We start from the raw sequence: 22,805 nt of genomic DNA, 5'->3' as shown, positions 1-22,805 counted from the left end.
GCCGAATGCTCTGATTGGCATTGCGAGCACGTTCTTAAAGTAGAAATGGGAGCCTAACCTTGCGGTCGGCTCCCATTGGGCCAAGTCATTCCGGTGCCCCCATTCACGCACGTTTTGGGGTGCAGTCATGACGTTGCCCAACCAAATGAAACACAGGATAATTTAAACTTACCTGGCCCTAGATACTGTGCCCTATTGTGGTTTCTGTTCCCAATACCCTTTAGTGCGTTCCTTGAGTAATTGTATTGTATTCTGTTATTGAACTTGGTTTTGTTTCCTGACTCTGAGTTTCTCTTTAACCCTTGCATGTCTTGTTTGCCCCTCTGATTATTACCATGTACACGACTTTAGCTAGTTCTCGTTTCCGCTGTCTCTCTGTTACCCAGTTCTCGGCTTGAATTTCGACTATTCTTTACTCTGTCTAACGTTAAGTCCGGCCACTCTAAGGCCCGGTAATACGCTTATATTTCCTTTGTCCGTTCCTTGCTATCATAAACTCTGCGTGTTAGGGTTATACTTCTTGATACCTATTTTAAGATTCTGGGTTTCTGCTTTTAGTAAAGAATAGCCAGTATCATTTGAAAATTAAAAATAAAAACCACCAAAGATTGTGTATCACTCCTTAAATTGGCTAGTGCCTTTGTAGATTGCACACTTTGAAAATATGCAGCCACAATATTCGAAAGAGATGACAAAATTACATACCACGGACTTGGAAGATTACTTTACCTTCTTCCTGAGACATGACAGCGATATCTGACAGCGATGAACTGGCCAACTCCTTGTCATTAAAGAGGTTAATAATGCAGCAGCATAGAACAGGTTACTGCAAAGCCTACTCTAAACACCAAACCAGCAAAATAAATAATTACACTTTGGTGGTCAATAGACAGCTACGCAATATGAACATGTTAAAGGGATAAGATTTCAAGCATGGTACTCCTTGTAAATGCTTTGGGTTTATTGTATTGATAGAAACTCTGTTACTGTATTTCATCTATATTGCTGTTTATGGCACCAGGGAAATAAACTTTGAACCTATTCTCCAGCTAAAGTTAGTATTTTGTCTCTGCCTACAGACTGCTACATTTAGTCCCCCGGACAGTGAACCATGTAACAGATCTGTGTTATCTGCAAAAATGACAAATGCAGTCCATTTGTAAAACAAATAATGCACATATTAATTAGAATGGAAACCAAAAGTGATTTATGATGCATTCCTAAAGTAACCTGACCTGTGTCTGAATTTCTCCATTAACTGCAACACTCTACTGCCTGCCCTTTAACTAGGATCTTTTTTATTGAGCTATTTCCCATTGTAGTAGCACAGGGTCTATTCATTACACCACAAAGGACAGCAGAAAGCTGTAATGCATTGTCTCAAAGGCGGCAAAAAAAGGTTGCACAAGTCAGATCTGGTTATTTCAGCAACAGTAATTTTATGTAACCAGAATCTTTTTTTTTATGCTGATACCAGGATCACTAGGAAAGTTGCTCTTCGCTTACCATCCGGTTACAATTTGGCAGCCGATTTTCTGGAGCCATTTTTAAATGAATCTTGATGGTGCCATGTAAGCCATTTGAAAATATCTGGGTACCAGCTAAATGTGATTTCAGTTTGGGGATTACAAATCTGGCTTTAAGAGAACAGACCTTTGATACACCGCAACATGATAAATGACGGACAGCCTTACTGAAGTCTTGGTATGCTGTGTCAACATCACAATCTATTTTTTATCTACAGTAGTCCATTACTGACACAAAGTCAGACCTTGGGAAACGTCTGTTTTGGTACACAACGTTTTTGAGAAATCGTGCTATCACAGTTCTCCCAGAATGCTATACTGGATGTGCAAATGAGCACAGCCACTTTCAGACTTTATCCTGTATTTCTGTAGCTTTAACAATAGAGCAGTGTTTTGAACACAATACAATTACACTACCACAAGAGTAGTCCACACTTGCATCCTTTTTAAGGAAGTATACCTCCAATGTATTATCCCTTTGTCACTAACATAACTAAAGAATGTTTTTTATCCCATTTTCTCTCTCTCTCTCTTTTTTTTTTTTTTATAAACTACACGGCTATTTTTTTCAATTCTTTGGGCTTGGCATATTTAATTATGCCCCTGTCATTTTCCTTTCCAAAGCACTAGTATTTATTTTACGATTTCTGAAATTATAGGAAAGAACTATATTCTAGGAAAGTATACATTGATTTTATTTATTTTTATCAGCACACCACATTCAACCTTCTGTTACCTTCTATCATTTACTTATTCACTCTAATTGCTCCCACAGCCTGGACATTTCTTTCATAAAGCGCGGAGGTTATACACTTAAGTCTGTATGTGCAGGTGGATTGCAAAATGTGTGCACAATATATATATATATATATATATATATATATATATATGCACTTTGTCGTCGCTCCTCCAAAACATTTTAGATTTTATATTCTTTGCAACACATGCTGTCTGTGTTTCCTTACAATGTGCCTGTTTATTCAAATTAAAAATTTTAACCAAACAATAACTTAATAAAATATGGACCTATATAGACAAATTGTACAAAACTATTTATCTTGCTCTTTCTTATCCTTCCGACATTCAATTTAACATTCATTGATTTATTCTCCATACTTTTAATTTTATTGCAATACATAATTTAATTAGAACAGTATTAAACAAGTGCAACAATGTTAATTTGGCTATTGATTAAATGTGATTTGGCTGACAATTCAGCAAATGACTCCAAATATATATATTCATTTTTTCATATTCAAATGTATATTTATGTATATGAAATTGTAATGACAAGTGAAAAGGTAAATAAAGCAGTGAAGGAGAGTCATCATAAATCAGTTCTCCATCTCAGCACTAGATACCTTCAGTGGGCTCTCTCTTTTAAGGTTAAGCTATTAGCCTATTTTCTGTTGAGACTATCTTGCTCTGTGTATTTATTTTGAATTACATTCAGTAAAGCTGCAGTTCTACTTAACTACTAGTGAATCACAATGGTTGAAGAGCTGGAGGGAGTTCCACATGTGTCTGTACCTATGTGCATAATTATTGAAAATTTAAGTTTAAAACATTGAAAACGTATCTTTATTCCAGTGCTGCGTGGGTCTTTATTCCTGCCCCTGATCTTTGGCTGAGGTCATCAGAAATGCAAAACGTCGCTCTGCGCCAATCGGCATCTCCTCATAGAGATGCAATGACTCAATGCATCTCTATGGGGAAAGTTTAGCGCCTCCATGCAGAGCGTGGAAACGCTGAACGTCAGTGCTGCACATGACCCAGGAAGCACCTCTAGTGGCCATCTGAGAGAATGCTATTGGAGGTGTCCTTAGACAGTAACATAAACACTGCCTTTTCTCTCAAAAGGCAGTGTTCACAGCAAAAAGCCTGCAAGGACTGACTATACTCAGCAGAACAACTAAATTAAGCTGTAGTTGTTCAGTTTACTCTAGTGTCCCTTTAATGTCAATGAGACACTTGCACTTGTTTGGGGTTTCTTTGGTTTCCTGAAAAGCAGGATGTCTAAACAAACAAAAAAAAAAACAGGACAATATCTGCTGGAATCAATACAGCTGGGTTTAGCTTCTCGTATATGGCCACATACAAACATCATTATTATTCAAGATGATAGCAGTGTATGCACACTGCTTCTTTGTCTCTATCATCAAAGAGGAATAGGAAAAAATCTATGGAAAAGTGGACTACTTCTTTTCTTTAGGACCGTGTAAGGACAACACCCCTCTTAGCTTTTGGATGTATGTTTGGCAAAGTGCTTGCAGCGAGAACATGAACTAATTGCATTTTGTCTTTGTGATGGTAGAATTAAATTAGCAAAAGTAGGGTTGCAAAAAGAATCGCAGTCTACAGCAAACTTAATTTTAGGTAGAGAGAATGCTTTCTGCTACAGGTGAGTTTTGTAACAGCTGGACAGAACGTTTCAGTCCTGCAAAGTTCTCAGAGATAACTAAGGATGTCCCAGGGATCTACAGACAAGGATGTAAGGGACCACACACAAAGTGCTCCATGAAATTAAACTTGACCGTGTAGAACAGACAGCTGAAGACAGATTACACACATGGCTGATGGCCAGAGAATTAAAATATAATCAAGCACTGTGTGTTTCACATAGCGACTTGGACAAGATATTGTGCTAAGGAGAATGAGCACACATATACAGATGCAAAAGAAGAATGTAATGGCCACACACACAACTATAATAAGAGAATTGTAAATTACAGTATGGATTCCATAAGAAACACACAACTACAATGTTTTATTCTACATTAAACATTTTCCACCATGAAATATTTTAAAGCTTACTTCCCATGAGAAAATCCAGCCCCATTTTCCAACCATGGACCTTGTTTCCATTACTAGAAGGAAACATTCCATTAGGACAGACATCACTCCTGGCTCTATAGTGTCACAACAACATGGCTTTCAAATATGGCATGCTATAAATACTGGCCAATATATTACTTCTTATGCTGAATCAGAGATATTGAAACTGTAAAAACTCTCCTCTCGTTAACCTCGATTTTCTTCACAAAGCTTCTACACCACATATATGTATATAAATACATTTGGCAAACTATGGTTCTCTCTCTCAAATTGCCCCCAAAACACTTTATCACTCCATGATAGACATTAAAGAGCACCTCTCCCCCGTGCCTGCGGAGAATTTGGGAGAGCTGGAGAGAACCGCAAAGACATTAGCGGGACATGGCCATATTTCCCTGGAACTCTGGCTCGGTCGCGGTCACCAACATTACCCGGTCAACTTCAACCTCTGTTTTCACCCACTTCCCAGCCAGCTAGGAGTGTGCTAATTGGAGGGGAGGAACAAGAGACTATTTCAAACAATCGCAGACACAGTGACGATTTGCCAATTCTGCATCGAGTGCTATTTTGCCAACATGGGCGCTCAGATCAGACCTATCTGTGAATATATTATGTGTGGGTGTTCATGATTGTTTTACTGTGATTTTGGCTGGTATTTCTGATTAGGCTGTCTGTGTCTGGAAGCGAGGGATAACCTTATTTCCTCCCAGACACAGAGACGCAACGGCGGGATCACCGATGCATTGAATGGAGACCCATATTCTTAATAAAACCAGTTGTACTTCCAGAATCATGTCATCTAATTACTGGGACAAATGGCTATATTCACTAACTAGCTAAGAGGATATTCCAGCGAAGACATACGCTGCAATAAAATATGACCTTTTTTTTTTACCTAAGGTATTTTTAAAAACTTTGTGGGCTTTAAAGACAATTTGAAGTTAAGTGTACTAAATTATATATATAATATATAGTTGGCCAACCTTTAGAGTAGGGTTTGAGGAGTCAATATCTTTTTTTTCATTAATAAACAAAGTTCAATGATATTACATACAATGAATGCTTAACGTATGCTTAACGTATGGAGATTTGTTTGACTAGTACCGGAGATGACATCTTTTAAATGAGCTGCACTTGATGCCTCGCAAAGTCGGGCTCTTTTGATTACTTTGTTTAAATCATTAGTTAATGTTTGAGGCTCTAGTGCTCCAATATCTGCATGGATTGTCTCCTTGAGCTCCTCAAGTGTACGCAGTTTGTTCACACACCCGCTCCTTCAAATATCCCCACAGGAAGTAATCAGGACCTGAAAGGTCAGGCAAACTTTGTGGCCAATTAATATGGGAACTTCTTGCATGTTTTTTTAGTCCTGTTTCAGGCAAAACGTATCCCAGGGTTTTGCTGTTCCGGCAGCTGGCGTGGTTGCGAGCGGTGGGCATCCATAAACGGGCTGTGGCTTGCAATCTGCAGTGCTTGGAGGTTGCCGGTGCCACTGAGTGGTGAGTGGGTTGGGTTTGCCTGGCGGTCCCGCTCAGTGGTGTGTGAGGGTAAGTGTTGGCGCTTGAGTGGTTTGTCTTCGTTTCCCTCCAACTGGGTCTCCGGTATAGTCTCCGTCTGGAGGCTGCTCTGGGGGCGCGGTGTGAGTGTCTACACAGGCGGCGCTGGGTGGCAGGGCGAATACATGCCGTCATCTCCTTCACTATTAGCTGGAAAGACCGACCTTTGAGGCAATATTTTGTCCATAAGTTGGTGCAAAGCCGATGAAACATTCCATGGTATGTTTAGGTGGTTTAGTAAGGGTGCCTTGTGTCGCGGGTCTCGCTCGGGCCGCCATCTTGCTTGGGCCTCGACAGGCTTGGTTGACCGCTGGTCTTGTCGCTTGAGTAAGCCGAGTGGTGGGGGCTATCGTCCAATCGTCCTCCACCGGTCCAGAGAGGGGGAGGGGGGGGCAGCGGGGCAGTGTCAGCTTCTTGCTTACGAGTGGGGCCCGTGCCGGGAGATCGGCTGCCTCCCCCATGCCTCAGGCTCCACTTCTGTCTAGGCCGCGTGGCCGGTTCAGACGCTTGCATTGCGTGCCGGTGTTTGACCGGCATCATTCCGTTCCTCGTGTTGTGCTGCATCTTTATATGGGCTCTGTGTGCTGCTGGCATTATTTGATTATACAGAATAATCATTATTGTGCCCGCTGGTGCAGGAGCTCTCAGAGCACGTCCGACCATCTTGGCTGTCAGGCCCCGCCCCCTGTTAATATCTTATATATATTTTTTTTTTTATATCCACATGCGCTAAATTTTTCTCTTTTTTTCAATTTCTCTCAGAGCTTGTGAATGGGAAGCCACAAGAGGTAAGGAGGGCAGCCTGCAGTCTTGTACCAGCCTGCAATCGCAGATCTCTAATAGCCTCATTACCATCAGGAAGTCACCCTGTAAAATGGTAGTGAAAAAGGAGGATGGCTAAATAAAACACCAATTTCATTATGTGTGCGTGGTGTGTGTGTTGCAATATATGTGTGTGTCTATTGCAGGGTGTGTGTGTCAATGCATTTGTGTTTTAGTTTACATGTGTGTCTGCAGCAGGGTGTGTTTACAAGTTTGACTGTGTACATTTAGCAGAGTGTGCTTTTGTTTAGTGTGTGTATGTGCAATAATGTTTATTTGTGTGTATGTCTGGCTGTATCTGTGTGTACATTTGTGTGTCTGTGAGTGAACATCTGTTTGTGTGTATATCCCATGAGAGTGTTTGCAATGCAGATCTGAGTGTGTTTATTATCTCAAACAATGGGCTGGTGAATATCCTTGTCCGTGTCTATTGGCTGTGTGTTTGGGCCATAATCCTGCTGGAAGGTGAATATACTTTATGTGTTTCCAAGTCCCTGCCCATGAAATTATCCCCACAACATATTTTATTTTCCAGATTTATTTTGCAGATCTCTCCAGTGCCTTCAGATTACCATTGACCTCTTGGATGTTTTTCCAATGCCCTCCTTTTATGGTAACAGTTTAATGGACACCCTCATTAGGTAATGTTTTTTGCATTCAATAAATATTTATTACGTATAGATTTAACTATACTCCAGGGGAATGTTCAAAATTTGGATTCTTTTTTAACAGCTCATCACTGACTAGTGCATCTCCAGAACCTTATTCTCAAGGCATTGCATGTTTATTTTTTTTAAAAAAAAAATTCACGTACCCTAAAAAGTAGACAAAAATGCATTCTTTTTGGCAAAACACCTTCTGTCACACTTGACCTTTTCATAGTTTATGTAAGTTTTTTTATTATTAATGTTAATTAGTGATGTTCCGAACAGTTCGCCGGGAACAAGCGCGATGTTCGGTCCGCCCCCTATTCGTCATCATTGAGTAAACTTTGACCCTGTACCTCACAGTCAGCAGACACATTCCAGCCAATCAGCAGCAGACCCTCCCTCCCAGACCCTCCCAACTCCATGACGAATAGGGGGCGGACCGAACATCGCACGTGTTCGCGACCACAAACACGCTATGTTCACCGGCGAACTGTTCGGGACATCACTAATGTTAATGTTTATTTTATTCCTAAAATCATAAGCTTAAAGGACAACTGTCACCAGATTTAAAAAAATATATATTATTAAAAGAATCTTTGTATCATGTAATGAAAAGAAATGGCATTTTTTTTAAATGAAGTATATGTAAAAATACCTGAAATGTTTGCCCCTACTTTCACAGATCCCTCTGCCATATTCATACACCTTAGGTCCGACTGAGTTGGAATCCCTGCACAGATTGGAGATGTCATCAGCTATCGCCCTGTGTGCTCTGCCTGGTCTGAATTTCAACCGTAGTTTCAATTCTCATATTTAATAAAGCAAAATGAGGTCAGTTTGGTCAGCCAGACTGATTCTGTTCAGATGAGGAAATATCTGATTTTCTGAACTCATCCAAACCAATCTACAGCATCAGGATTGTAGTTTGAAGAACTATTTGCCCGCTGACATCGATAGCAGCCAAATATTTAAAAGCCTTTGGCAGCACAATGGTTAATTATGTGGAGGCTGGCAAGAGCTTGCTAGCCAGTCACCACATGAAAATAGAAAAAAAAAGTTAATGAAAATAATCCCCCCGTACCCCATTCATTGGGTATAGGGTAGGGGGTACTATAAATTTTAAGGGCTGCTAGTGCTGTCAGCAGTCAAATAGTTCTTCAAATTATCACATTTCAAATAGCAAGTGAATGTAATTTCTGATTCTGGGGGTAGATTGGTCCGGATGAGTTTGCAGAATCAGAGATTTCAATGTCTGTACCAATGTGTGTGAATCAGTTGGGCTGACCGAATTCTGAACGCAATTGACTTTAGCAAATATGAGAATTACCAATGCGGTCAGAATTCTGACCAGGCAGAGCATACAGGGCGATGACTGATGATGTAACAGCTCTGTGCAGGGAGTGAAGCAGGAGCCTAGCTATCAGGTATTTTACATATACCTTCTTTTTTTTTTTTTTTTTTAAATGCCATATCTTTTCATAACATACAACAATTATTCTTATAATAAAACATTCTGGTGACAGTTGTCCTTTAACTGGTGCCTAGTTTAGCTAATGGGCATTATTGTCAGCTGGAAATGACATTACTTCATGGTACAACTTTCACCTATTGCAATTATAGCAAGTGCAGGAGTTACATAGCAAGCAATAAAAAAAAAAACAATTTTGACAGAAAATATTAAATACCCTCCTGGTATTAGTGAATTACAATCTTCAAGCACTGGATGGTTCAGAGTGATAGTAGTTGCATTTCAATGACTGGAGTACTGGAAGTTTAAATTAAAAACCTTTTCTAAATTTCACCAACAGCTTGTTTAGACAGGAAATGACAGTGCTCCCTGCAAACATACAATGCAGGCCTTCAGCTCTCGCAAAGCTCAGGAGTAGCAACGCGATGAACGTTCTGCACACAGTTGCTAGGCTCATTCATTGTTAATGCATTCAAATGTAGAGACGGCAAATAATCAGAAAAGAAAAAAACAATGAACTTACTTTGCTTCTCTCCCTTCCAGGGTCATACGTTCCAGACCAGGTTATGACCTAAAAGACAAATCATCATATTTGTTACAAACATGCCTTTCAGAGTCTTGTGAAAGTGGAATTGTCCCTTCTTGGGAATTACACCACTGAATAAAACATTGAAAATCCAGTATTGCTTGTGTTAATCCAGTTCAGTCCTGGCACAACCAAGGCACACAATGCTAATGAGGAGGAAAACAGAAACACTGTTTCGTTTTCTTCTCTTCTACTAACCATGTTCAGTAGCAGAAAAGGTCAACATGTATAAAGGTGATGAACAGGGAGCTAGGATGTAGACGATCTATTATAGGAAAGATTTCCAGTTCTACTATCCAGTTCCAGGACAGAAGTAAATACAGCAAAAACACATTTGCTAAATGTAGCAGATAAGTAAACACAATATTAAAAACCTTGGGAAGTGGCTAGATATAGCAATTTAGGTTTATGCACACATTTGTTATATGTTTGTTTAATAAATAATGTACAACACATACAAAATATACATAGCGTATATAAAATAAAATATTGGCGCCATCCTATTCTTCTATATATCCCACGTTCTTCTAACGTGTCTGGGGCTCTCCTGATATTGGCAAATACTAAACCCCCATTTTCCATATTTTGTTCAGGCTCTGAGATCTGACAGCTTGTTTTTATCTCCTAGTAGTACCACAATCTACAGGGACTCTGAAACCGGTCTGATGCTGAATCTGTTATCTTATTGTTGATAGTTACTATTCGACAGACAGCTTATTTGCTGATGATTAGAAATACAATATTGTTATATCCTTTTTGACAACAGCAATGTTAACATGTCATCTTTCTTGTCCGTTGTATTTTCTAATTGTGCTGTAATAGACTCAGATGTGATGGTCTTGGCATAATTTAACTAAGTCAAGGTCTTGCATCTCTCAAGACGGTCTGGCCCTACAGAAAGAGCAGACATTTTTAATTGAATTACTACATTGTGGTATGTCTTTGGACTACTCTCCATTGTTTCCTTTTTCTTTTCTCTCTGGTTTTCTTTTCTCCCCTCCTCTTCCTTCCTCCACTTTTCTAATGCTTGGCTGAGTTTGAAAATGCCTGTTTATCCTCAGCGTGTACATTTCCCTAGATAATGGGATATAATGTTACATTCATCTCCCTTAATGTTAAGGACCTTGACTCCACATAAATGAAAGCTTTTCCAGGAAATGAAAAAAGTTTAAGTCAGACATTAGCTAGCTGTACACCAGTGTAAACTTGCTACTTGATCAATCCATTAGGTCTGTTTTGTAGAACAAGCAGACTTAATAATAAGCCCAATAAAATGGATATTCTTTTGGCTAAAACCATCAATCATAAGTCTGCTAATCATTCAGTCTCTACTCTTCTGAATTCCTCAGACACTTCGAGCAACATGTATTGCTTAGTTGCTTACTGATCATTTTACATCCCTGTGCAATCACAGTCCAGCTCAAACCTTCTCCAACCGTGAACGCAAATATAAAATCAACATTTTTCCAAAACGACACTTGAGAGACCAAGTGCAGGAAAGTTTGCTGTGGAACCCAGACAACAGCCTGACGTGGCGGTTTTTCTTCCAACTTGTTTGGAACTTGAGAAATTAACATTTTGATACACGGTCTTCATAGAGTAGGAAGGACAACAATTCTTTACAAAATGCAAAGAGATACGTTGTTAACATCATTCTAACAACTTGTCTTAATTTTGAGACAGTAACTTACAAAGATCGGAAATTTCAAGTATGGGTCTTAGGAATACAAACAAGTACCAGACCCTGTTGGTTGATTTTTTTTAAAAATGTATCTGATTTTCGTAGTAGACATCTGTGGCAGAGAGAACTTCGATCTCCAAGTCTCAAGAGGGTGGCATGTTAGAGAAATTAGAGTTGGAGAAAGTTACTTTGGTAGTGTTTGCAAACAAACAAGAGCACAATGCCCACAGGGGTAGCTAATTCACTTGGCTTGCCAGGTTTAAAAGGAAGTTTTTTAAAACCACAGTGAGTGGACTTAATAAAGCTATGACGTGGTTGGTTGTATCCTTGAAAAGCAGGTAGCAGAGACATGTAGCTCAACTTTGACAAAGAGAATGTTTCTGGATGCAAATAGAACTTGCAAAATCACTGTCTGAAATGGCTATGTTAGTTATTAAAAATTACATTGTAGATAAGTCAATGACTTTATTTTAATTAACCCCTTTAGATCACAATCTGGTCTCTAGACCTTGGGTTAGTATGGGATATACTGCTTATTTTGCATTTGCAGCTCTGTATAGCCCTGTATTTATTAATTTAAAGTTTTTGTTTTTTCATAACATATATTCATGTCTGTCCATAAGGGATTAAAAAGAACATTCTGTTTACTATCTATTACACAAGGTAGTTAACCAGAATTAAGATCAACATGTTAATGATCCCTTACAAAATAATCTATTTTTATTAATTTAAAAATTAAATTAAAAAAAATAATATATATATATATATATTATTTATATAGCGCCAGCAAATTCCGAAGCGCTGTACAATAGGTATACTAACAGACATGTAACTGTAACCAGACAGGTTGGACATACAGGAACAGAGGGGTTGAGGGCCCTGCTCAATGAGCTTACATGCTAGAGGGAGTGGCGTAAAATGACACAAAAGGGTATAAGTAGGGGTAACAAAATATTTTGCTAGAAAAGTATTAACTGAGGGCTAAGTAGGTTATTTATATAAGTTGCAGGAGAGAAGTCATGGTGGGGAAGGGATGAAAACCTGCTAACAGTTTAATTGATACGCTTCCCTGAAGATAGATATCTATCAACATAACAAAACAATCTGGGGGGCGTGGCCTGGCGGCGAGACTGAGCGGTCGCATGTGCTGAGCGCTCCGCTCCGACGGAACCCACAAAAGGTGTAATTGGCAGTAAAATCACGACCGAAAAGGGAGCAACATACCAGCTTAACGACCATGTCCCAAGCTAAAAACAAGCGACAGGCAGACAAAGCCGAAAAGAGCGCTTTTTTCACCTCCCGGTTGCCGCAGGGGAAGCAAGCTGCACTGCAGGAAGAGGCACAAGATGGCGCCGAGGATACGGAGGACAGACAGCACCAGAGCCAAGGCAGGGAAACCCCCCTCACAAAAGACCTACTACAAACAATGCTGGAGGACATGTCAGCACGAATTGAGAACAGCCTCAAGGCTGCCATAGGTGCATTACACAAAGAAGTTAAAGAGCTAGAGGTGAGGACAGAAGGGAATGAAACCAAGATGGCGGAATTGGCGGGAGCCCACAGAGGTATGGAGGAAGAGATTGCAGTGCTCCACAACAGGCTGCACGAGCATGAAATAAAAATCGCAGACATGGAAGACAGGGCCCGCCGCAATAACTTGCGCATCCGCGGCATAGGGGAGGAAATAGGGCTAGCGGAGCTGGCTACACACCTCTATGGCCTACTTAAAGTGCTAGCGCCTGATATCCCACAAGACCAGCTACTGATGAACCGCTACCACAGAACGGCGCGGCCTAGATTTCTACCACCAGACACCCCTCGAGATGTGCTTATAAAAATGCATTACTACCATGTGAAAGAGGCAGTACTTCAGACAAGCCGCACAAAGAAAATGCTCCCAAAGCCATATGATGGCGTGCTAGTGTTTGCAGACATCTCGACATACACACTAAAACGAAGGCGAGAATTCAAGGCAGTAACGGAACTGCTGCGATCACATAAAATTCCATACCGCTGGGGCTACCCAGTGAAAGTATTGATAACTAGAGGAGGTAAAGTGACGACCATCAACTCGCCAGAAGAGGGCAACTGTCTGATGCAAAGATGGGGACTAAATGAGCAAGATCACCGCCGCAGTCCACACAGAACGACCAATACCTGCGGACGGGCACAGGACTAGACATCTATATGACGACTGCTGTAACAAAGTCTGCTTCTTAACAATTATAGGGACTACCCCACAAGTTGGTCTTCAGAATGACCAGAGGAGTCAAGTTTAAGACTATTCATCGAGGGTATCGTATACAAGTACCACACAAATTATATGTTTGTTGTATGACTATATGCTACACCCCACCATACCACAACCGTACTGTATATCTTCATCTTCATGCACACACAAAAAAAAAAAAAGTTGCAGAATATGGCGGGAACCACCCAGCCACCATATGCCGAGACCAAGTATACAATACTTAGAGTGGGTTCACTAGGGGAGCACACCCCACCAGGAGGGAGCTACAGCTTCCACCCCCACAGGTACCGAGTAGTACCTCAGCCGAATAAGGCACACCTACTATATATGTTTATGTTCACATTGTTTTCTCTGTTACCCGTGTTTTTTCCCTGTTACCCTAACCCCCTAGGTCCTGAAGGGGCTAAACATAGCAGACCCCGCCCCAAGAGCACACAGGAACCTTCTGAGTTGGCCCGCAAACAGGGGACACATATTTGGGAGCTGCAGCCCAAGTGGACCTACCACCCCCATACCCCCCGAGCGAGACATGCACACACCCTACCCTCTTTTAGGGGAAGGTCGCTCGACTTGATGCTGCTGGGGCGAGCGAACCCCCCGTGCTGGTACTCACCTATTGACATAAACTTCAATAAACAGATAGGGTATAAGCCCCCATGAAAATTTCCTCCCTAAACGTTAGAGGGTTAAATCTGCCGGTCAAACGACACCAGCTACATAGGGAACTCCAAAGACTAGATGCAGACATTGTTTGTCTCCAAGAGACGCATTACAAAACCGATCACTACATTCCGCCGTCCAGGACGGCTTTCCCGCACCAATTCCACGCGACGTCCTCTACTAAATCTAAGGGGACGTCCATATTGATATCTGGGAAAGTAGCATTTACCTTGATCTCTGCAGAGGTGGACGAAAACGGGAGGTATATAATTGTAAAATGCACTATTAATAATATGAAATACACAATAGCGAGTGTTTACTCCCCCAACACAAAACAGAGCCAGTTCCTGAACCATGTACTCCAAAAATTGCAAACACTACAGAAAGGGATATCCGTAATCTGTGGGGACTTCAACCATGTCTGGGACCCGAAACTAGATACCAACATTTCAAGACATAGTCCGAGATATAGAATACTGAACAGGCAGTGCAAACAGATACAGAAACTCCTTAGTATACACCACTACTACGATACGTGGAGAATCACCAATACCTCGGAGAGAGCATACACGCATTTCTCGCAGGTTCATAATACATACTCGAGAATAGACGGGATTCTCATTCAGGGTCAGGGACTGAACCAAATATCAAGGTGCGACATAGGCCAGATTACCTGGACAGACCATGCACCGGTCACGCTGACAGTCAGGGACCAATACGACTATAAACAGCGAAGCCCTTGGAGACTGAATGCTTCCCTGATCACAGACCCCACATTTAAAAGAGAAGTGGAAGAGGCACTAAACCAATACTTTCAGGAGAACACCACAACAGGGATGCCCCAGAGCACGATATGGGCTGCCCACAAAGCAGTGATTAGGGGGATATTTATAAAGAGAGCGGCATTCCTACGAAAACAAGCCACGGCCCAAAACACCCAATGGAGGAAAGAACTCCACCAATTGAACACCCGCAACCAAATATCACCGACCTCTGAATTAAAAAGGCACATTGCCACCATCACACACAAGTTACACCAACAAGCACTAGAGCAAACGGCATATATGCTTCAGAGGCTAAAAGCGAGGCAATACACACAGGGGAACAAAGCTAGCAAACTCCTAGCTAGGAGGCTGCAAGAACAAAGGGCAAACCAAAAAATAGCCTACCTTATGACCCCATCGGGAGAAAAGAAAATGATCCCTAAAGATATCTGCAACGAATTTGCAGCATACTATGCCACCCTGTACAATTTGAACGCAAACAAATCCACATTTCAGCCCACACGGGAACACATCAATTCATACTTGGATAAGGTAAAACTACCGACACTCGCACCACACCAGGCCGATGACCTCATTAAGCCCATAACCGGAGAGGAACTCCACTCAGTGATAAAAAAGCTGCCGAAGGGCAAAGCCCCAGGTCCGGATGGGCTGGACAACACATATTATATACAATTTCAGCACATTTTGGTGCCCCAACTCGCACTCACATATACGGAGGCGACCAACACTCAGACCTGTCACGTTTAAACATTTCATATGAAGGAACACAACTGCAGATTTCTCATAGTTCGAATATTTATTAGAAGTAATTGGTATTGACTTTTATTCCAATATACAGGTACTGTAGCATTAAGCAATAAACGGAACTGAAGCAGCAAGAGTCCTTTAGTAGTATTAGTTAATTAGATGATAAGAAGTTACAATAGCTGTTCCATTGACTTTAACTGAAGAAAGATAGATGTAGCTAACTGAGACAAGTATGTGTTGAAGTTAGCTGTAACGGTAGGCTTTAACGAAGGACTTTGGAGACAGGAAATAACAGCTTTAGATGCAACGTTTATCAGAGAAGTTTTACTTAGCTTCCGGCTTATAGAACACTGGTTCCCGAGATTCCTCAGAGGCAGATTATCCTGCATGGATAGAGTTCAGCTTTAGCCGTGGATGAGGAGAGGCGAAGGGAACTTGAAGTCTTCTATTCCGGTCCGGTAACAGCAGGATTTCACAACTAAGTTGCAGCCAGATCGTGTGTACAGAACGTAGTTCATTAATCCAGCCTCGATCAGCTGGTGCGGTCAGATTAAATAGGGAGACCGAGTCATGAAGAGGTGTGGCTAAGCTCCGTGGAACCAGGAAGTAAGGGGATATTATAGTTAAGGCATGACAGTATCCCCTCCTTAATGAGCAACCTCTGGGTGCTATTGACTTGGTTTAGAAGGGTAGCGTTTGTGAAACTGGGAAACTAATTTGTCAGCATGAACGTCAGAGGAGTTTTCCCATGTATCTTCATCAACTCCATATCCTTTCCATCTGATGAGATATTGTAAGGAGCCACGATGGAACCTTGAATCCAGTATACTTTGAATCTCGTATTCTTCTTCACCCTGGACCAATATGGGATCAGGAGAAGTAGTGAGATTTCTTTGGAAAGGGTCAGGATGATGAGGCTTCAACAAGGACAATTGATTGGATCTTTGGCATACAGAACAAGATTTGACATAAGATTCGATAGTTTGGTCTTGACGAGGCCACCAACAGTATCTTTTAGACAATTCAAGGGTCCTTTTCATATCTGGATGACCTGCCAGAGGAGAATCATGAATTAATTCAAGTATTTTAATCCTGAAGGAGGGAGGCACGTAAATCCGGTCTTTGAAATAGTAGAGACCGTTTTTCTTAGATAATTTCATTAATTTAGGAAGTTCAAGAGCATCTTCACTGAGACCTTTAATGTCGTCAATAAGAGAAGATAAGATTCCAATGACTTTAGGCGAAGGAGGTACTTGAGGAGTTTTGTGTTGAGAAAGGACAGCTCCAATTGCAAATTCCGAAGCATCCGTTTCAAGGACATAAGGATATGAAGGATTTGGAAGTTGAAGGATAGGAGCTGTTGTAAACTTTCTCTTTAATTCACCAATGATTGTAGGAGGAGGAGACTCCAGTTCGGTGTCAGAACAACATGAGGTTTTAGCTAGTTCTTTCGTAGACTGAAGAATTGGAATACGTTGCAAGCATGTTTTCTTGCAATAATCAGAATCAAATGCAAGAGAGAAGGGAAACCATGAGATTTGAGGGTTGTGGTTCCTTAACCAGTTGATCCCCAATATAATAGGAAAAAATGGTGATGAGATGACATCAAATATAAGACTTTCCGTATGAGTATGATTGATGGTTACTTTTAGAGGGATGGATTCATGAAGTATTGGTCCCGATGAGATGAGGGACCCGTCAATCACTTTAACAGGTACAGAAGTTCTTTTACGAACACAAGGAATTTTATTCTTTGTTACAAAGGCTGAGTCGATGAATACTCCATTTGCACCGGAATCGATAACAGCCTTGGTTATGATTCTTTTATTGTCCCACTGTAATACAAGAAAGATAGGGGACATTTGAGTATTTGCTGTAGAGGGAAGTACGCTTAGGATGGAAGAGACATTAGACTGCCTTCTGCCTTTTATCCGTTTTAATGAAGGACAATCAGAGACTAAATGAACTTGAGAGGCACAATACATGCAGAGGTTTAACATACGTCTTCGATTTTTCTCTTCAGGAGTGAGGGGACTTCTTATTATCCCTATTTCCATAGGTTCGATTGGTTCAGATGGGTTGTCAGGAGGCTTTGGAGCCCCTATTTCCATAGGTTCACTTGGTATGGAATTCTTATCTGGAGCTTTTGAGGGAGTGAAAGGTTTGCGGTCTTTTGAATGTGAAAGGGCTTTTTCGGCCTTTCTTTCTCTTAATCTTCTGTCAATGCTGATTGATAGGCGAATTAGAGCGTTCAAATTAGTAGGGAGTTCTGTTCTAGATAATTCATCTTTTACAGCTTCCGATAAACCAATTCGAAACTGGTTGCGCAATGTGATGTCATTCCATTGCGTTTCTATAGCCCATCTTTTGAATTCAGCAATGTAATCTTCAACGGGTCTATTTCTTTGCTGTAGTGTTCTGATTGTTAAATCAGCTGTAGCTTGTTTGTTAGGATCTTCATAGAGAAGAGACATGGCTTCAAAAAATTCATCCAGTGAATCTAAGATGGGGTCATCGTTTTCCAGAAAGGAATGAGCCCATGACATAGGTTCACCTCTTAGAAAGGAAATAACCGAACAAACTTTAGTTCTTTCTGTAGGGTAGGATCGAGGTTTCAAAGCAATTAACAATTTGCAAGAGTTGAGGAACTCCCTGTATCTGGAACGATCTCCATAGAACTTTTCAGGGTTACACACAGCAGGATCACTAGCCGAGTGCAGAGTAGTATGAGGAGTATGAGTTTGTAAATCTCTGATATAAGTGAGAAGTCTTTCGTTAGTAACTTGCAGGTCTTGCACACTTTGGGCTAGTGCATTAACTCTTTGATTCAACGTAGTTATAGTAGAATCGAAATCTGCTGGATCCATTACAATGGCTGGATTAATCTGTCACGTTTAAACATTTCATATGAAGGAACACAACTGCAGATTTCTTATAGTTCGAATATTTATTAGAAGTAATTGGTATTGACTTTTATTCCAATATACAGGTACTGTAGCATTAAGCAATAAACGGAACTGAAGCAGCAAGAGTCCTTTAGTAGTATTAGTTAATTAGATGATAAGAAGTTACAATAGCTGTTCCATTGACTTTAACTGAAGAAAGATAGATGTAGCTAACTGAGACAAGTATGTGTTGAAGTTAGCTGTAACGGTAGGCTTTAACGAAGGACTTTGGAGACAGGAAATAACAGCTTTAGATGCAACGTTTATCAGAGAAGTTTTACTTAGCTTCCGGCTTATAGAACACTGGTTCCCGAGATTCCTCAGAGGCAGATTATCCTGCATGGATAGAGTTCAGCTTTAGCCGTGGATGAGGAGAGGCGAAGGGAACTTGAAGTCTTCTATTCCGGTCCGGTAACAGCAGGATTTCACAACTAAGTTGCAGCCAGATCGTGTGTACAGAACGTAGTTCATTAATCCAGCCTCGATCAGCTGGTGCGGTCAGATTAAATAGGGAGACCGAGTCATGAAGAGGTGTGGCTAAGCTCCGTGGAACCAGGAAGTAAGGGGATATTATAGTTAAGGCATGACAAGACCCTACCAAGAGATACGTTGCTAGCACATATCATTACATTGCCGAAACCAGGGAAACCACCCGTATACCCCCAAAACTTCAGACCCATATCCCTGCTCAATACAGACGCGAAGATTTTCGCCAAACTGTACGCAACTAGACTGAGCACCATCCTCCCAGAGCTAATTCACAACGACCAGGTCGGGTTTGTGTCAGGGAGACAGGGGGCAGAAAACACACGCAAAGTGCTGGACATACTACACAGCTTGCCCAAACTACACAAAGGGGGAGGTCTGATCATGTCCCTGGATGCGGAGAAAGCCTTTGACCGTCTGCACTGGACATTCCTGGAAATGGTCATGACCAAATTTGGCATGCCAGAGGGGTTCAGGTCAGCGGTCAAGGCACTGTATAGCGCTCCAACAGCACAGGTACTTAACGCAGGCTTCCTGTCTGACCCATTTAGCATTTCCAACGGGACGAGGCAGGGGTGCCCTCTATCACCCCTGCTGTACGTCATGGCATTGGAACCATTAGCAGCAAGGATTAGACAGCACAAATCTATTCATGGGGTGACCATAGGGAAGAGAGAATATAAGGCTAATTTGTTTGCGGACGACGTACTGCTGACCCTGACCCAACCGCTGATATCCATGCCGAACCTTCTAAATGTAATAAGGGAATATGGGGAGAGTTCGTACTACAAACTGAACGTGTCAAAGACCCAGGCCCTAGGAATAGGGATACCTAATGATATAATGCAAGTGCTGCAGGGAAAGTTTGAGCTAGACTGGAGGACAGACAATGTCACATTTCTGGGAATTAAATTGACTAAGTCGATGGGTGGCCTGTTCAAGGCAAACTACGAGACCCTATTCAAGGAATTAGAAACCAGACTAAATGGCTGGGGAGATAAATACCTCTCCTGGCTGGGGAGAATGGCAGCAGTTAAAATGTCTCTCCTCCCCAGGCTACAGTACCTCTTCCGGACGCTGCAGATAGAAGTACCGTCCTCCTACTTACACAAGACTCAGACACTGATTTCAAAATTCATCTGGGCCAACAAGAAGGTGAGAGTAGCGGCAAAATTCCTCTACAGGTCAACCCAAGAAGGGGGACTGGCACTTCCCAACGTTAGGGCATACGACCAGGCGACACTACTGGCGCCAGTGGTGGAAATGCAATCAAGAGGGCCCTCCCCGCAGTGGATAGATATAGAGGACCACTGGATACAGGGTACTACACTTAGACAGTTACTTTGGGTGCCCAAGCAGATGAGGCCAATACAACCAGGGCCGGCCTTAGGGGTGTGCGAGCTGTGCGGCCGCACAGGGCGCCATGGAGCAGGGGGCGCCGTGCGGCCGCACAGCCGATAAAAAAAAAAAAAAAAAAATTTTTTTTTTTTTTTTACATTTGCAGCGGGGGCGGAGCTTACCGTGCGGCGGGGGCGGAGCTAAAAGCGCCGGAAAACGGCTGCAGGGGAAGCAGGAAGGAGTCCATGCTTCCCCACCAAACAGTCACCAGGAGCTGCACTGCCTCAACAATGAACTCCACAGGTAACTGTGTGATTGTCAGGTGAGTGTAACTCTCTGCCTGTGTGTATGACTGTCTGCCTATGTGTGTGTGTGTGTGTGTATATGACTGTCTGCCTCTGTATGTCTGTGTGTATGACTGTCTGCCTATGTGTGTGTGTGTGTGTGTATATGACTGTCTGCCTCTGTATGTCTGTGTGTATGACTGTCTGCCTGTGTGTGTCTCTGTGTGTGTGTGTGTATGTATGACTGTCTGCCTGTGTGTGTGTGTGTGTATATGACTGTATGTGTGTGTATATGACTGTCTGCCACTGTGTCTGTGTGTATTACTGTCTGCCTCTGAGTGTCTGTGTGTGTGTGTGTGTGTGTGTATATGACTGTCTGCCACTGTGTGTCTGTGTGTATTACTGTCTGCCTCTGTGTGTTTGTCTGTGTGTATTACTGTCTGCCCTCTGTGTGTGTGACTGTGTATGACTGCCTCTGTGTGTATGACTGTCTGCCTCTGTGTGTATGACTGTCTGCCTCTGTGTGTATGACTGTCTGCCTCTGTGTGTCTGTGTGTATGACTGTCTGCCTCTGTGTGTCTGTGTGTATGACTGTCTGCGTGTGTATGTGTGTGTGTATATGACTGTCTGCCACTGTGTGTCTGTGTGTGTTACTGTCTGCATCTGTGTGTTTGTCTGTGTGTATTACTGTCTGCCTCTGTGTGTATGACTGTCTGCCTCTGTGTGTATGACTGTCTGCCTGTGTGTATGACTGTCTGCCTGTGTGTGTCTGTGTGTATGACTGTCTGCGTGTGTGTGTGTGTGTGTGTATGACTGTCTGCCTCTGTGTGTGTCTGTGTGTATTACTGTCTGTGTGTGTCTGTGTGTATGACTGACTGTCTGCCTGTGTGTGTCTGTGTGTGTGTGTGACTGTCTGCCTGTGTGTGTCTGTGTGTATGACTGTCTGCTTGTGTGTGTGTGGATGTCTTCCTGTGTGTGTATGGCCGTCTGACTCTGTGTGTGTGTCTGTGTGTGTGTGTGTCACATACAACCAATACACGCATATCACACACTGTTAATATACCCATTACAATTATCACACATAGCATACATATCACACACAGTCATCACACGTACTATTACATACACAGACAACACAAACATAACAGCATACATGGATGACGGGGGGGGGGCGCTGTGAAGATTTTTCGCACAGGGCGTCTAAATGCCTAAGGCCGGCCCTGAATACAACCCAACATACTACAAACCACAAAAACATTGTTAAGGACGTGGGACAAGGTTAAAGACGCCCTAACGTCCCTGACACCATGGTCGCCAGCGGCGCCATTGTCTAGTCTAACCGTGATCAATGACACCCTGGCACATAGAGAATGGGCCCAGTGGGGATGCACACACATAAAGGATCTAGTAAAAGTGAAGGACATATTGCCGTTTCCCACACTCCAGGACAGGTTCCGACTGCCTCCTAAACTCATATTCCCATACCTACAACTTAAATCTATGCTTGGTTCCCAGTCACCTACTAAAGAGGACCCAAGTACACTTACAAAATTTGAACTAGCATGTCTGAACCCCAGACCCAGGAAAGGGACTATCTCACTATGTTACTCGATCCTAATGGACCCCACTCCGGCCCCTCCGGATAGGTTCAAGGCAGCATGGCAGGCAGACCTGGGGAAAGTGTTCGAGGACACACAATGGTCGAACGCACTCACTGCGTACAGAGGGAGGTCTTCCTGCGCGTCGCACTTAGAACTGATGAGGAAGGTATATTATAGGTGGTACATGGTACCGACAAGGCTGGCACACATATACCCGGGAACGCCAACCCAGTGCTGGCGTTGTGGGGTGGAGGAAGGAACGATGTACCATATTTGGTGGACGTGCAGGGAGATCAGACCGTATTGGGAGGAGGTGGGAGTCAGTATCAAGAAGACAGTAGACAGTAGCGTCACGATAACTCCAAAACTATGTCTCCTATTCATGAACATGGGCTCCAGACGAAACGGCGAAACAATCCTAACCTTCCATATCCTCGTAGCAGCACTGACACTAATAGCCAGGGAATGGAAGTCTACTGCGGCACCGACATTACCCTCCCTGAAGAGACAAATAGCTACTAACTTACGGTATGAAGCCGTGACCAGACAAGCACTAGGCAACAACCAGAGATTCAGGGAGG

General features: G+C 42.3%; 1 protein-coding gene and 1 pseudogene across 1 annotated transcript in view; one reads left to right on the top strand and one right to left on the bottom strand.

The window, feature by feature from the left end:
* The window catches only part of LOC134588260 (uncharacterized), a 643,152-nt gene that overhangs the window by 130,790 nt on the left and 489,557 nt on the right, over nt 1–22,805 (bottom strand). Inside the window, exon 10 of the mRNA XM_063444259.1 lies at nt 9,381–9,428. Within this exon, the coding sequence (XP_063300329.1) occupies nt 9,381–9,428 (48 nt within the window). The remainder of the gene's footprint in view (nt 1–9,380; nt 9,429–22,805) is intronic.
* On the top strand, nt 10,983–11,466 carry LOC134588244 (ADP-ribosylation factor-like protein 1; annotated as a pseudogene).

Source organism: Pelobates fuscus, chromosome 1 (genome assembly GCF_036172605.1).
Source record: "Pelobates fuscus isolate aPelFus1 chromosome 1, aPelFus1.pri, whole genome shotgun sequence".
NCBI classification, from domain to species: domain Eukaryota; kingdom Metazoa; phylum Chordata; class Amphibia; order Anura; family Pelobatidae; genus Pelobates; species Pelobates fuscus.
This window is presented reverse-complemented; position numbering and strand designations above follow the sequence as displayed.